We start from the raw sequence: 17,119 nt of genomic DNA, 5'->3' as shown, positions 1-17,119 counted from the left end.
GCAATCATCTGCTAAAGCCCACACCATACAATGCCAGTTATTTAGACTTTGGTACTTTCTTTGCTTTCAGGCCCATGTGAAGGGGTGTTACAGGGGGGGGGGGGGTCAGGCCGCGTGGTGAAGGGGTGTTACAGGGGGGGGGGGGGGGGGGGGGGGCTAAGGGCGCCGTGGTGAATGGGTGTTACAGGCGGGGGGGGGGGGGGGGGGGGGGGGGGCAGGCCCAGTTGGTGCAAAGGGGTGTTACCGGAGCGGGTGGGGACTGAGGGGTAACGGGTTGGTTATCTTTTTATGCAACTCTTTGATTGTTTTTGTATCTGTAAACCCAGTCAGATTTTTTGTTTGTTTGTAACAAAATAAAAGTTTGGTCACAAAAAAAAAGAAACAGTCATAATAATATCAATAATGTGGAGTTTCAACATGTCATGGTTACAGCAGAGCTCTATAATACTAGATAATGTCATGTCTTCAGGCTGAACAGAGCTCTATAATACTAGATAATGTCATGTCTTCAGGCTGAGCAGAGCTCTATAATAATAGATAATGCCATGTTTATAGACTGAGCAGAGCTCTATAATAATAGATAATGTCATGTCTTTAGGCTGAGCAGAGCTCTATAATAATAGATAATGTCATGTCTTCAGGCTGAGCAGAGCTCTATAATAATAGATAATGTCATGTTTTAGACTGAGCAGAGCTCTATAATAATAGATAGTCATGTTTATAGGCTGAGCAGAGCTCTATAATAATAGATAATGTCATGTCTTTAGGCTGAGCAGAGCTCTATAATAATAGATAATGTCATGTTTTAGACTGAGCAGAGCTCTATAATAATAGATAATGTCATGTTTATAGGCTGAGCAGTGCTCTTTAATAATAGATAATGCCATGTCTTTTGGCTGAGCAGAGCTCTATAATAATAGATAATGTCATGTTTATAGGCTGAGCAGAGCTCTATAATAATAAATATTGATGACTACAGTATTTCAATCAATGTCATTGGATGCATTCGATCCATTGTTTGTGTTTTTGTTAGTGGCCCACTGTTTAATGGCGTACACATCTTACATTGTAGCCTTTAATAATTCCCACAGTAGAGTACACATTGAAGTATACAACTTCAGTGGAATGCCCCTTTATAACCACACATTGATTTGTGTTTTTAAGATAGTACTCACGTGTGTTAATCAGATGTCCATTCTCACTGGTGTTAATCAGATGTCTATTCTCACTGGTGTTAATCAGATGTCATTCTCACTGGTGTTAATCAGATCTTCATTCTTACTGGTGTTAATCAGATCTTCATTCTTCTCGTCTTCCTCCTCTTTCACTGTGACAGTAATCTCATTCTCCTCCTCTTTCTTTTTCAACTGCAGCCTCTTCTTTGACTGTAACATCCTCCTCTTTCACTCTGAACGCGTCTTCTCTTTCTTCGACAGTAACATCCACCTCTTCTTTCACTGAAACGTCTTCCTTTTCACCGTAACAGCCTCACCCTCTACTTCCTTTTTAACTGTGACAGCCTTCCTCTTCCTTCTCTTTCACGGGAGCTTCTTTCTCTGTCCAGCAGACCTCCTCTTCTTTAGCAGGTGGGGAGTAGGTAGTGAACTCATGGTCCGGGAACGTTAGACTAGCCTAGTGCAAGGCTAACTAAAACTGCTAGCTAGCTGACAACGTAAATATTAAAGTAAATAGAGTAACTAGTAAATTCGCAGACAGTGTGTTTAAAACACTGAGGTTAATATACACACAAATTGTCTAAATTTTACCGGTTTTATGTTTGCTAGCAAACAACCGAGGTGGTTTAATCAGTAGCCTGTTGTCCTTGTTGAAGAAGTGTCCCGTCCCGTCCCGTCCACTAGATTATACGTCACGCAAGGAGCCGTCACCTGAAAGACTCACATCCCCATCTGTTGACTGGAGTGGGTACCGCAGTTAGGGAAAATATTAACTACATTGTTTAATTTGGCTAAAATATATAATGAACTGATATGTTTTCTCTTACTTCTTACAGGTAATACTTTCCTAAACACATATATAGAAGCTGAATATAAATACATATAAACTGAATAAAAATATAAACACAACGCGTAAAGTGTTGGTTCCGTGTTTCATGAGCTGAAATAAAAGATATCAGAAATGTTCCATATGCACAAAAAAGCTGATTTATTGCACATTAGTTTCCATCCCTGTTAGTGAGAATTTCTCCTTTGTTAACAAAACGAAGGAGCTGATTGTGGACTTCAGGAGACAGCAGAGGGAGCACCCCCCATCCACATCAATGGGACCACAGTGGAGAAGGCGGAAAGCTTCAAGTTCCTCGGCGTACACATCACTGACAATCTGACATGGTCGACCCACACAGACAGTGGGGCTGAAAAAGTTTGGCTTGGCCCCCAAGAACATCACAAACTTTAACAAAGCACAATTGAGAGCATTCCGTTGCGTGGTATCACCGCCTGGTACGGCAACAGCACCGTCCGCAACCGCAGGGCTCTCCAGAGGGTGGTGCGGTCTGCCCAACGCATCACCGGGGGCACACTGGCTGCCCTGCAGGACACCTACAGCACCCGATGTCACAGGAAGGCCAAAAAGACCAAGGCCATCAACCACCGAACCACAGCCTGTTCACCCCGTTATCATCCAGAAAGCAAAGTCAGTACAGGTGCATCAAAGCTGGGACCGAGAGACTGAAAAACAGCTTCTATCTCAAGGCCATCAGACTGTTAAATAGCCATCACTAGCCAGCCCTCCACCCAGTACCCTGCCCTGGACTTAGTCACTAGCCGGCTACCACCCGGTACTCATCCCTGCACCTTAGAGGCTGGTGCCCTATGTACATAGACATGGAATCACTGGTCACATTAATAATGGAACACTGGTCACTTTAATAATGTTTACACACTGTTTTATTAATTTCATATGTATATACTGTATTCTACTCAATGCCACTCCGGCATTGCTTGTCCTAATATTTATATATTTCTTAATTCCATTATTTTACTTAAAAATGTGAGTGTATTGTTGTGAATTGTTAGATACTACTGCACTGTTGGAGCTAGGAACACAAGCATTTCGCTACACCCGCAATAACAGCTGCTAAATATGTGTATCTGACCAATCAAATTTGATTTAATTTGAAGATAATCCATCCGAAGAGTTCCTACCTGATTCAGGTAATTAAAATGACATCACACACATACTTATGTGTGCAGAGGCACTAAGTCATTTAGGTCCGTGTATAGCAGGGTTCCCCAACTGGCGGCCAGCGGGCCTGGTTTTATTTGACCCCCCAAGTTTTCAGAGCAAAATTTTTTCTATATATTTATCTTTTTTTTATTACTGTAAAAACACCAGGAAATCAGCTCCAAGTGATTTTAATGTGAGACAATCTTTCCCAAGTATTCCAATGGATAATAGAGAGACATGTGATTGTATATCAAATGTAAGCAAGGTTTTAAATTATACATTTTTGGTCAAACTATCCGTTTGGGCCTCTTGGGTCATTTTGCAGTCTACAAATTATTTGTAATTATGCTCCGGCCCCGCGCCATCCATTCCAGAAAACAAATCGTCCCGCAGCTGAATCCAGTTGTTCCCTGGTGTATAGGTAAGACTTTGTCGTGAAAATAATATTTCAGATTTGCTGAGCACACCTCTGCCAGCCACACCACCACTGCCCTTGACAAGCTTCTCCACTGAGCCCATCAAGAGATGAGGTTCCCGTCTTCATCTTGGACCACGGCCAATGGACAGAGCCCATTAGAGCTGACAGTGATGTCCTACTGGTCAAGCACCACGGGGAGGAAGAGATCCTGAAGTGGGTGGATCTGCTCTGCTCTTAACACCAGCCCAGAGAAGCTCCTAGAGACACACAGCTGTGGTATTATATTACTGTGTGAAACGGTCAGTGTCCCAGTCACGCCCCCCCTGCCACAGCAGAAGGCATCACTAATTCAACAAAAACCATTTGAGGATTTTACTGCCACTGCCAACTTTCAATGGGAGCTGGAGGCCTTTGAAGCAGAGGGAGGCCGTGAGGAAGAAGCCAACAGAGGAAAGAGAACATCCTCAGAGCAGCATCCCTCCGGCCGTCTGTACATGTTCTGCCACCAAGCCGCTGGAAACAAGGCCCCAACAGCCATCTGTACAGTTTCTGCCACCAGCCGCTGAAACAAGGCCCCAACAGCCATCTGTACAGTGTTCTGCCACCAGCCGCTGAAACAAGGCCCCGACAGCCATCTGTACAGTTTCTGCCACCAGCGCTGAAACAAGGCCCACAAGCCATCTTGTACAGTTTCTGCCACCAGCCGCTGAAACAAGGCCCCAACAGCCATCTGTACATGTTCTGCCACCAGCCGCTGAAACAAGGCCCCACAGCCATCTGTACAGTTTCTGCCACCAGCGCGCTGAAACAAGGCCCCAACAGCCATCTGTACATGTTCTGCCACCAGCCGCTGAAACAAGGCCCCAACAGCCATCTGTACAGGTTTTGGCACCGCCGCTGAAACAAGGCCCCAACAGCCATCTGTACATGTTCTGCCACCAGCCGCTGAAACAAGGCCCCAACAGCCATCTGTACAGGAGTTGCAGGAAAATACCTACTGCCTAGCCAACGTGTTTTCCCTGTACCTGGCACAGGGCATTGGAGGGAGCTCCAACAGTCTGCCTTTTATGAGACTGAAAAAGGTAGAGGTGGATGGTGGAGAAGGGGGAGTGACTCTACAGGGACACACAAATAAATAAATAGGAGCTGACAATCTATTTCCATTGATGGAAGGTGTTTGGACTGTTGCTGAGTCTGCATGTATTCCCCCGGGTACTGTCCATTCTGTTACATGACTGAACGTACAAGGCTGTATATCACTGTATGTATTATCGTTCATTGCCATTTTGTGTAAATGTTGCACAAAGACCAAACATTTTATTCTAATCGCGGTGAATAGGTCTTGTATTATAAACCTTGTATCTTGTATTATAAACCTATAGTTAGTGTGTGAATGTATTTTTTTGTTCTACAAAGGATTGCGCTACAACAGTAATGTAGTGAAAACTCAATCCAAAGATTAAGACAGAGAATGTTTAAGATATAATACAAAAAAATATTGAATCGAGCAGCTGCGAGGTAGATCCCTCTCTGATCTCAGTCAGGGAAGGAGCTCCCAGAGTAAATGGTTCCATGTCTCTTATATGCACCAAAACCGCCATAAAAAAAGCCAGACTACGGTTTGCAAATGCACATGGGGACAAAGATCGTACTTTTTGGAGAAATGTCCTCTGGTCTGATGAAACAAAAATAGAACTGTTTGACCATAATGACCCCCTTTGATGCCATGGAAACCATAAGCATTACCATACATCTGAGGAGTTCTCAGACAGAATTTAAAACCCTCTGGTTTCTGGGAAGTTGGCATTTTACAAAGAAAGGGGTGGTCTGAATGTAACTCCTGAAAGGTAATGTAATAATAATAATAATCTGGGGAAAGGGGAGGTTGGTCTGAATGGAACTCCTGAAAGGTAATGTAATAATAATAATCTGGGGAANTTCTGCCACCAGCCGCTGAAACAAGGCCCCAACAGCCATCTGTACAGGAGTTGCAGGAAAATACCTACCTCCTAGCCAACGTGTTTTCCCTGTACCTGGCACAGGGCATTGGAGGGAGCTCCAACAGTGTGTCTTTTATGAGACTGAAAAAGGTAGAGGTGGATGGTGGAGAAGGGGGAGTGACTCTACAGGGACACACAAATAAATAAATAGGAGCTGACAATCTATTTCCATTGATGGAAGGTGTTTGGACTGTTGCTGAGTTTGCATGTATTCCCCCGGGTACTGTCCATTCTGTTACATGACTGAACCTACAAGGCTGTATATCACTGTATRTATTATCGTTCATTGCCATTTTGTGTAAATGTTGCACAAAGACCAAACATTTTATTCTAATCCCGGTGAATAGGTCTTGTATTATAAACCCATTTCTATAGTTAGTGTGTGAATGCATTTTTTTGTTCTACAAAGGATTGTGCTACAACAGTAATGTGCTGAAAACTCAATCCAAAGATTAAGACAGAGAATATTTAAAATATAATACAAAAACATATTGAATCGAGCAGCTGCGAGGTAGATCCCTCTCTGATCTCAGTCAGGGAAGGATCTCCCAGAGTAAATGGTTCCATGTCTCTTATATAGCGAGGTAGATCCCTCTCTCATCTCAGTCAGGGAAGGATCTCCCAGAGTAAATGGTTCCATGTCTCTTATATAGCGAGGTAGATCCCTCTCTGATCTCAGTCAGGGAAGGATCTCCCAGAGTAAATGGTTCCATGTCTCTTATATAGCGAGGTAGATCCCTCTCTGATCTCAGTCAGGGAAGGAGCTCCCAGAGTAAATGGATCCATGTCTCTTATATAGCGAGGTATATCCCTCGCCACTGCACCAAAACCGCCATAAAAAAAGCTAGACTACGGTTTGCAAATGGACATGGGGACAAAGATCGTACTTTTTGGAGAAATGTCCTCTGGTCTGATGAAACAAAAATAGAACTGTTTGACCATAATGACCCCCTTTGATGCCATGGAAACCATAAGCATTACCATACATCTGAGGAGTTCTCAGACAGAATTTAAAACCCTCTGGTTTCTGGGAAATTGGCATTTTACACAGAAAGGGGTGGTCTGAATGTAACTCCTGAAAGGTAATGTAATAATAATAATAATCTGGGGAAAGGTGAGGTTGATCTGAATGAAACTCCTGAAAGGTAATGTAATAATAATAATAATCTGGGGAAAGGGGAGGTTGATCTAAATGGAACTCCTGAAAGGTAATGTAATAATAATAATCTGGGGAAAGGGGAGGTTGATCTGAAGGTAATGTAATATATAATAATCTGGGAAGGGAGTTGATCTGAATGGGCAATCTGGGATCCCAATAAAGAGGAGCAGTGGTGAGATCCTTCAGGTCATTTAACTTGACCTCTGTGGTCATGTGACATCTGGTGGGAGGAGATACTGCTGTTTCACACAATCTCCTCACCAAGGCCGTCAGGCATGAGAACGGAACACAATCTCCTCAGCAAGGTCATCAGGCATGAGAACGGACCACAATCTCCTCACCAAGGTCATCAGCGCATGAGAACGGACCACAATCTCCTCAGCAAGGCCGTCAGGCATGAGAACAGACCACAATCTCCTCACCAAGGTCGTCAGGCATGAGAACAGACCACAATCTCCTCACCAAGGCGTCAGGCATGAGAACGGAACCAAATCTCCTCACCAAGGCCGTCAGGCATGAGAACAGACCACAATCTCCTCAGCAAGGCCGTCAGGCATGAGAACGGAACACAATCTCCTCACCAAGGTCATTAGACATGAGAACAGAACACAATCTCCTCACCAAGGCCGTCAGGCATGAGAACAGAAACACAATCTCCTCACCAAGGCCGTCAGGCATGAGAACAGAACACAATCTCCTCACCAAGGCCGTCGGGCATGAGAACGGAACACATCTCCTCACCAAGGTCATTAGACATGAGAACAGAGCTATACAGTACTTCATCATAGTGTCATCCAACAGGGACTGCAGCTGGTGGTGACGCGGGGGTCTTCGTGGGACGGGACATCACTGCATTATTATGGGAGAGCACCTGCAACAGATGCAATAGAGGTATCATTGCCATATTTGGTCCAGATAATACTGAACTTTGGAATTGTGTTACATAAATTCAACAAAATGAGTTAATTTGACAAAAAAAGACAAATCAGTTGAAATCACACTGTGAATGTATAGACTTTTAGAATTGCATTGTGGGCATTCTTATATTTCACTGCACAGCCTTGACTATGGGATTGTGGATCAATGAAATGGGGTATCAGCCCACGCAGTAACAACCCAGAACACAACTATGTATAGTTTACACAACTATTAGCCTCGTAGGTCTTATTGCAGGACTTTGACTGTGGGAAATCAACTCAGTTGTGAACATTTCATGGACCTCAGATCCATAGACAAGGCTGTACAATGTTCTATGAAGTCTAATACATCCACAGTGCGATTTCAACTGATTACATTTTTGGGGGGGGGAGTAAATTAACAAATGATTGTCTTTTGTTGTATTTATACAACATTCCAAACATGATCTGGTCAATATGGAGTGATTCCACGATATGAATCTGTTTGCTTCAGTTTCAAATGTGGCACTTTTATTTTGAAGGCAAACCACAAACTCTACTATTGTGCAAAAGCAAGCAATCGAGCAAAGCCCTGTGACATTGATCAACCAATGGTGTGTTAGATACCACACACAGACAGACATTGGCTTGACACCCCCTCATTATCATATTGGAGGAAGAAATACATAAATAAGATGAATAACATTTATTGGAGATTGAAGAATTAGATAATAGATAATTACGGCAGGTTTTGTCCTCGTGATTCACAAATGGATTATTTTTGATTCACATGATTCGATTCACCAGAATCCTAACTAATACAATGGCGAAGTGAATCATTTGTTTGCAACAACAACAGAAAAACAGTTTAAATGAATCGTCCAAAAAAAGTTTAGAAACTTTGCATGGCCTTAACTCGCAAGTGTCGGTGGAAAGTTTTTGGCACATGACGAAACCATGAATAAATGCTAACAGCTAAACAGTTAACTAGCATGAATAAATGCTAACAGCTAAACAGTTAACGAGCATGAATAAATGCTAACAGCTAAACAGTTAACTAGCATGAATAAATGCTAACAGCTAAACTGTTAACTAGCATGAATAAATGCTAACAGCTAAACAGTTAACCAGATAGATAACTAGCATGAATAAATGCTAACAGCTAAACAGTTAACTAGCATGAATAAATGCTAACAGCTAAACAGTTAACCAGATAGATAACTAGCATGAATAAATGCTAACAGCTAAACAGTTAACCAGATAGAAAACTAGCATGAATAAATGCTAACAGCTAAAGAGTTAACCAGATAGCATTTATTCATGCTAGTTATCTAAAAGCTAAATTGATAACTAGCCAGGTTACAATATATGTTTTAAATTGGCTACCTAGTTAGTCTGTTCTCTCATATTCTATAGGCCAACCTGCTGCTGCAATGTGCTACTGTCTCGCTCCCCTTGAGGGCCACTCCACAGTGCAATGTGCAGGTGATGCGGTCACACAGCATTAAAGAATTCTGATCCTGGTTGATATGGTGATTTGTATGTGATTAATAAAATATTTACAAACTATGCCTAAATAAATGGCTAACAGAAGTTATTAAATTAATTTCCATTGACTTTTTTAAAAAAAATCAATTTGATCCTTTTCCAAAACTTTACCAGGCCTGGAAAACACAACAACACAACAACAACACCAAATCCATGACTTTTCCCCAGATTTTCATGACCGAACGAACACAGAAAAAAAAGTGTGGGAGCACTGTGTGTGTTATGAGATGTGAAAAATCTCTTTCCACACTGGGAGCAGTGGTAAGGCATCTCCCCGGTGTTTGTTCCCTCGTGGTCTTACAGGTTCCCTAACTAGGTAAATACCTTTCCACACTGGGAGGAAAATATATTTATCTTGTGTATTGTCTGTATTGAGTTTATTTCATCGAGGACCACGTTGGAAACAAGTCATTTTCACTTTAACGCGTTATCCCCTGGGTTGTCCTCGTACTCAGTGCATTTTCCCCCCCAATAAATTAATCAATAGTTGTTAATGGATGCATTTTCAGGTGTACAAACCGTTTTTTTCACACTGGGAGCATTGGAAATGCTGATGTCCTGTGTGTACTCTTATGTGTTTTTAGTGTGCTTAACCTGGTAAAACCCTTTTCACACTGAGAGCATTGGAACGGTTTTTCTCCTGTGTGTGTTGTCGTGTGATCTTTCAGATGTGATGACTGGATGAATCTCTTTCCACACTGAGAGCATTGAAACGGCCTCTGCTTCTCTACTAAGTGGATTCTTTCATGTGATTTCAGGTCCCTTAATGTGGAAAAAGAATTTTGACACTGGGAGCAGTGATATAGCTTCTCTCCAGTGTGTGTCCTCTCATGCGTTTTCATGGACCCTAACTGGGTAAAAGTCTTTTCACACAGGGAGCAGTGGAAATGCTTCTCTCTTGTATGTGTCCTCTCGTGTTTTTTCAGGGCCCCTAACTGGGTAAAACTCTTTCTACACAGGGAGCAGTGGAAATTCTTCTCTCCAGTGTGTGTTCTCTCATGTGTTTTCAGGGCCCCTAACTGGGTAAAACTCTTTCCACACAGGGAGCAGTGAAAAGGCTTCTCTCCTGTGTGTATTCGCTCATGTGTTTTCAGGGACCCTATCCGGGTAAAACTCTTTCCACACAGGGTGCAGTGGAAATGCTTCTCTCCTGTGTGTGTCCTCTCATGTGTTTTCACGGCAACTAACTGGGTAAAACTCTTTCCACACAGGGAGCAGTGGAAAGGCTTCTCTCCTGTGTGTATTCTCTCATGCATTTTCAGATTCCCTAACTGAGTAAAACTCTTTCCACACTGTGAGCAGTGGAAAGGCTTTTCTCCTGTGTGTACTCTTTCATGAACTTTTAGGCTCCTTAAATTAATAAAACTCTTTCCACAATGGGAGCAGTGGTGTGGTCTCGCTGGTTTGGCCATNTGAAAGGTAATGTAATAATAATAATAATCTGGGGAAAGGGGAGGTTGATCTGAATGGCAATCTAGATCACCGATAAAGGAGGAGACAGTGGCGAGATCCTTCAGGTCATTTAACTTGACCTCTGTTGTCATGTGACCATCTGGTGGGGAGGAGATTGTGTGAAACAGCACTATCTCCTCACCAAGGTCATCAGGCATGAGAACGGACCACAATCTCCTCACCAAGGTCATCAGACATGAGAACGGACCACAATCACCTCACCAAGGCCGTCAGGCATGAGAACAGAACACAATCTCCTCACCAAGGCCGTCAGGCATGAGAACGGAACACAATCTCCTCACCAAGGTCATCAGACATGAGAACGGACCACAATCTCCTCACCAAGGCCGTCAGACATGAGAACGGACCACAATCTCCTCACCAAGGCCGCCAGGCATGAGAACGGAACACAATCTCCTCAGCAAGGCCGTCAGACATGAGAACAGAACACAATCTCCTCAGCAAGGCCGTCAGTTTTAGAATTGCATTGTGGGCATTCTTATATTTCACTGCACAGCCTTGACTATGGGATTGTGGATCAATGAAATGGAGTATCAGCCTACGCAGTGACAACCACAGAACACAACCTCCCCAGTCAGTCCATTGTGCATATTGGACATTCATATAGCCATGTACAGCCTTACCTATGGAATTGGGAAGTGATTTCCCATAGTCAAAGTAATGCAATAAGAGCTACGATGCTAATATTTGTGTAAACTCTAAACATTTAATGGACCTAAGATCCATAGGTATCAGCCTACTCAGTGACAACCACAGAACACAACTATGTATAGTTTACACAACTATTAGCCTCGTATCTCTTATTGCAGGACTTTGACTATGGGAAATCAACTCAGTTGTGAACATTTCATGGACCTCAGATCCATAGGCAAGGCTGTACAATGTTCTATGAAGTCTAATACATCCACAGTGCGATTTCAAAACTGAAATTAATTTTTTGGGGGGGGGGTAAATTAACAAATGATTGTCTTTGTTGTATTTATACAACATTCCAAACATGATCTAGTCCAAATATGGTTTGATTCCACGATATGAATCTGTTTGCTTCAGTTTCAAAATGTGGACTTTTTATTTTGAAGGCAAACCACAAACTCTACTATTGTGCAAAAGCAAGCAATCGAGCAAAGCCTGTGACATTGATCAACCAATGTGTGTTAATACCACACACAGACAGACATTGGCTTGACACCACTCATTATCATATTGGAGGAAGAAATACATACAGAATATATAAGATGAATAACATTTATTGAGATTGAAGAATTAGATAATAGATCATTACGGCAGGTTTTTCCTCGTGATTCACAAATGGATTATTTTGATTCACATGATCGATTCACCAGAATCCTAAACTAATACAATGGCGAAGTGAATCATTTGTTTGCTACAACAACAACAAAAAACTGTTTAAGATAATGTCAAAAAAAGTTTATAAACTTTGCATGGCCTTAACTCGCAAGTGTCGGTGAAAGTTTTTGGACATGACGAAACCATGAATAAATGCTAACAGGTAAACAGTTAACTAGCATGAATAAATGCTAACACCTAACAGTTAACTAGCATGAATAAATCTAACAGCTAAACAGTTAACCAGATAGATAATACATGAATAAATGCTAACAGCTAAACAGTTAACTAGCATGAATAAATGCTAACAGCTAAAGACAGTTACAGATAGATAACTAGCATGAATAAATGCTAACAGCTAAACAGTTAACTAGCATGAATAAATGCTAACAGCTAAAACAGTTAACCAGATAGATAACTAGCATGAATAAATCAACAGCTAAACAGTTAACTAGCATGAATAATCTAACACCAAACAAGTTAACTAGCATGAAAAATGCTAACAAGCTAAACAGTTAACAGATAGATAACTAGCATGAATAATGCTAACAGCTAAAACAGTAACTAGCATGAATAAATGCTAACAGCTAAACAGTTAACCAGATAGAAAACTAGCATGAATAATGCTAACAGCTAAAAAGTTACCAGATAGCATTTATTCATGCTAGTTATCTAAAGCTAAATTGATAACTAGCCAGTTACAATATATGTTTTGAATTGGCTACCTAGTTAGTCGTTCTCTCATATTCTATAGGCCAACCTGCTGCTGCAACATGCTACTGTCTCTCTCCCCTTGAGCGGCCACTCCACAGTGCAACGTGCAGTGATGCGGTTACACGGCATTAAAGCATTCTGATCCTGGTTGATATGTGATTTGTATGTGATTAATAAAAATATAACAAACTATGCCTAAATAAATGGCTAACATAAGTTATTAAATTAATTTCCATTTCTTTTGAAAATTTCAGATTTGATCCTTTCCAAAACTTTCCCAGGCCTGGAAAACACAAAACAAATCAATGACTTTTCCCCAGATTTTCATGACCGAACGAACCCAGAAAAACACCTTCCAGTCCCCCCAAAAAGTGTGGAGCACTGTGTGTGTTATGAGATGTGAAAAAAACTCTTTCCACACTGGGAGCAGTGGTAAGGCATCTCCCCGGTGTTTGTTCCCTCGTGGTCTTACAGGTTCCCAACTAGGTAAATACCTTTACACACTGGAGGAAAGATATATTTATCTTGTTGTCTTGTGGTATTGAGTTTATTTCAACGAGACCACGTTGAACAAGTCATTCCCTTTAACGCGTTATCCCTGGGTTGTACTCGTACTCAGTGCAATCCCCCCAATAAATTCATCAATAGTGTTTAATGGATATATTTTCAGGTGTACAAACCGTTTTTTTTCACACTGGAGCATTGGAAATGCTGATCTCCTGTGTGTACTCTTATGGTTTTTAGTGTGCTTAACCTGAAAACCCTTTTCACACTGAGAGCATTGGAAAGTTTTTCCCTGTGTGTTGTTTGTCTTACTTGATCGTTCAGAATGTGATGACTGGATGAATCTCTTTCCACACTGAGAGCATTGGAACGGCCTCTGCCTCTCTACTAAGTGGGTTCTTTCATGTGATTTCAGGTCCCTTAATGTGGAAAAAGTATTTTGACACTGGGAGCAGTGATATAGCTTCTCTCCAGTGTGTGTCCTCTCATGCGTTTTCATGGACCCTAACTGGGTAAAWGTCTTTTCACACAGGGAGCAGTGGAAATGCTTCTCTCTTGTATGTGTCCTCTCGTGTTTTTTCAGGGCCCCTAACTGGGTAAAACTCTTTCTACACAGGGAGCAGTGGAAATTCTTCTCTCCAGTGTGTGTTCTCTCATGTGTTTTCAGGGCCCCTAACTGGGTAAAACTCTTTCCACACAGGGAGCAGTGAAAAGGCTTCTCTCCTGTGTGTATTCGCTCATGTGTTTTCACGGCAACTAACTGGGTAAAACTCTTTCCACACAGGGAGCAGTGGAAATGCTTCTCTCCTGTGTGTATTCTCTCATGCATTTTCAGATTCCCTAACTGAGTAAAACTCTTTCCACACTGTGAGCAGTGGAAAGGCTTTTCTCCTGTGTGTACTCTTTCATGAACTTTTAGGCTCCTTAAATTAATAAAACTCTTTCCACAATGGGAGCAGTGGTGTGGTCTCGCTGGTTTGGCCATCTTTGGGTCTGGTTGCCCTGAAGTACTCTGTCCGCTGTCCGAGTGAGAGTCTGGTCTTGCTCCTGCCAAAGACAAAAAGTATTTTGTTTAGTACTAAACATGGATGTTTTGTGACTATACAGTGTTTGTTTAAAATTACAAGCTTATATTTGRGGTTCTGAGATGTATACTACGACACTAGAGAGATCTAGTCAGGGTTTTCTAAAGCTAGCCAGCTTCAGTTAGCTTCACATTCCAGCTCAGGCTTCATCCCATATTACAAAAGGTGAATATTGATCCTGCAGCTGCCATGCACAACGACCATAACACAAACAACTTTTAATGAATTATCTGAAAGCTGGTTAACATTTGCTGTACTCCTATTGCTGTTAATTAGCTCAACTTGTCTTTCTAAAGCCTGTTTCCAATCTCCCTCATCTCTCTAATCTACTCTTGTATTAGAGAGGTACAGGTGGTGAAACACCCCAATAAACAGAATGGATGAAGGAAGGACAACAACCTAACAACTAACTGCCAYGAGTAGTCGGCCAGTAGTCATCTTCTTGTCCTTCATTTGTTTGCCCACCACTTGTAGATCTTCTATCTCCCCCCCTGATATCCTTCAACCCTGATTTTCTTCTTCTCTCTCTGCATAAACAACTACCCGTCTACTCCAAACATGTTGCAGAGAGAACAGAGGTTTCTAGTTGTTCTTAATGATTTAATATAAAGGATCACTATGAATAATATGCAACTGTAGTTTGGAGTATTTAATCAACTTAAATCTGAAGGAAAAATAATAATTGATGCTCAGTTGATTGAATATTAGGTGATAAAACAGTTATCTCATGTGTTTCAATGCATACTGGGCTTAATAGGAGCATACTGGGCTTAATAGGAGCATACTGGGCTTAATAGGAGCATACTGGGCTTAATAGGAGCATACTGGGCTTAATAGGAGAACAGCAATGATTTATGGCATTAAAAGAAATACAGAATATCAAAATGTACTTAAAATATTTGGAAACCATTGGTCTGGGGTATAAATATACACTATATATTACAACATTACGCAAAGTTAGTATTGATCGTATTGAACATTATTTATTTATTTTTAATTTCCATTTTGTATAGTGTGCTTTTGTGCTACTGTACCCTTTAAGCCCACCTGAGATACATGTCTAATCTACACACAATACCCCACAATGACAAAGCAAAAACAGGTTTTTAGAAATTATTGTAAATGTATTTTTAAAAATACAAAAAAATACAGAAATACCGTATTTATATAAGTATTCAGACCCTTTGCTATGAGACTTGATATTGAGCTCAGGAGCATCCTGTTTACATTGATCATCCTTGAGATGTTTCTACAACTTGATTGGAGTCCACCTGTGGTAAATTCAATTGATTGGACGTGATTTGGAAAGACACACACCTGTCTGTATAAGGTCCCACAGTTGACAGTGCATGTCAGAGCAAAAGCTGATGCATGAGGTCGAAGGAATTGTCCGTAGAGCTCAGAGACAAGATTGTGTCAAAGCACAGATCTATGGAAGGGTACCAAAACATTTCTTCATTCTAAAATGGAAGAGGTTTAGAACCACAAAGACTCTTCCTAGAGCTGGCCACACTGAGGAATCAGGGGAGAAGGGCCTTGATCAGGGAGGTGACCAAGAACCCAATGGTTATTCTGGCATGGGATGGGAGAACCTTCCAGAAGGACAACCATCTCTGCAGCACTCCACCGATGAGGCCTTTATGGTAGAGTGGCCAGATGGAAGCCACTCCTCAGTAAAAGGCACATGACAGCCCGCTAGGAGTTTGCCAAAAGGTACCCAAAGACTCTCAGACCATGAGAAACAAGATTATCTGGTATGATGAAACCAAGATTGAACTCTTTGGCCTGAATGCCAAGCATCACATCTGGAGGAAACCTGGCACCATCCCTATGGTGAAGCATGGTGGTGGAAGCATCATGCTGTGGGGATGTTTTTCAGTAGCAGGGACTGGGAGACTGGTCAGCATCAAGGTAAAGATGAACGGAGCAAAGTACAGAGAGATCCTTGATGAAAACCTGCTCCAGAGCTCTCAGGATCTCAGACTAGGGATGAAGGTTCACCTTCCAATAGGACAATGACCCTAAGCACACAGCCAATACAACGCAGGAGTGGCTTCGGAACAAGTCTCTGAACTTGAGCCCGATCTCTGAAGAGACCTGAAAATAGCTGTGCAGCAACGCTCCCCATCCAACCTGACAGAGCTTGAGAGGATCTGCAGAGAAGAATGGGAGAAACTCCCCAAATACAGGTGTGCCAAGCTCGCCTTTGTAGGTCTACCAAGAAGACTCGAGGCTGTAATCGCCTGCAAACGGGCTTCAACAAAGTTACCTGAGGAATCAGAAAAGGGTCTGATACCTCACTTGATGTAAATGTCGCCTATTTCCCTTTTATTTTTTTATATAATCTCATTATCCCTTAAAATATTAATATATTTAACACGTAGTTTTTGTCTTTGTCCTCTTATTGGGTAATACTGTTATGTGTGTGTATAGATTGTTAGAAGGACATAACAACAATCTCATTAATCATTAATATCCATTGTTTTATACAAGGCAAATGTATTATAGTTAGTTCGAAAACTAAAGTGCCTCATTGGGCTAAGGTGGGCTTAATTTCATGTGATTATAAATTGTCTCCAATAATCAATTAGCATAGGGCTCAAAGCTAATATTATATATCATATCATAAGAATGCAAAATAAAATACCCAACCTTGTACCTCGTAAATTACCTCGGGCAGGATTGCCCTTAAGACAATTTCCTACAGCACTGACGCAGTTGATAACGCTTATTAAACTATAGTGATTATAGTGACACTTCAGAACTGAATACAGCTAGTTACGCTAAAA

General features: G+C 41.6%; 2 protein-coding genes across 2 annotated transcripts in view; both read right to left on the bottom strand.

Annotated features, from left to right (window-relative positions):
• The window catches only part of LOC139026263 (zinc finger protein 180-like), a 17,906-nt gene extending 16,512 nt beyond the window's left edge, over nucleotides 1-1,394 (bottom strand). Inside the window, exons 1-2 of the mRNA XM_070441559.1 lie at nucleotides 1,283-1,394; nucleotides 1,176-1,241 (exon numbers count right to left, since the gene is read on the bottom strand). Of these exons, the coding sequence (XP_070297660.1) occupies nucleotides 1,176-1,241; nucleotides 1,283-1,394 (178 nt within the window). The remainder of the gene's footprint in view (nucleotides 1-1,175; nucleotides 1,242-1,282) is intronic.
• Nucleotides 1,395-9,378: 7,984 nt separating this feature from the next.
• Nucleotides 9,379-14,286, bottom strand: LOC112077079 (zinc finger protein 658B-like). Its single transcript, XM_070441560.1, has 2 exons — nucleotides 13,626-14,286; nucleotides 9,379-10,602 (listed from the first exon to the last, which is right to left on the bottom strand). Exons 1-2 carry the CDS (start codon nucleotides 14,228-14,230, stop codon nucleotides 9,735-9,737), a joined length of 1,473 nt encoding a protein of 490 aa, XP_070297661.1. The 5' UTR covers nucleotides 14,231-14,286; the 3' UTR covers nucleotides 9,379-9,734.
• Nucleotides 14,287-17,119: the final 2,833 nt, after the last annotated feature.

Source organism: Salvelinus sp. IW2-2015, unplaced genomic scaffold (assembly GCF_002910315.2).
Source record: "Salvelinus sp. IW2-2015 unplaced genomic scaffold, ASM291031v2 Un_scaffold4255, whole genome shotgun sequence".
NCBI lineage: Eukaryota > Metazoa > Chordata > Actinopteri > Salmoniformes > Salmonidae > Salvelinus > Salvelinus sp. IW2-2015.
The sequence above is the reverse complement of the archived record's forward strand: the minus strand, read 5'-3'. Positions and strand labels throughout refer to the sequence as shown.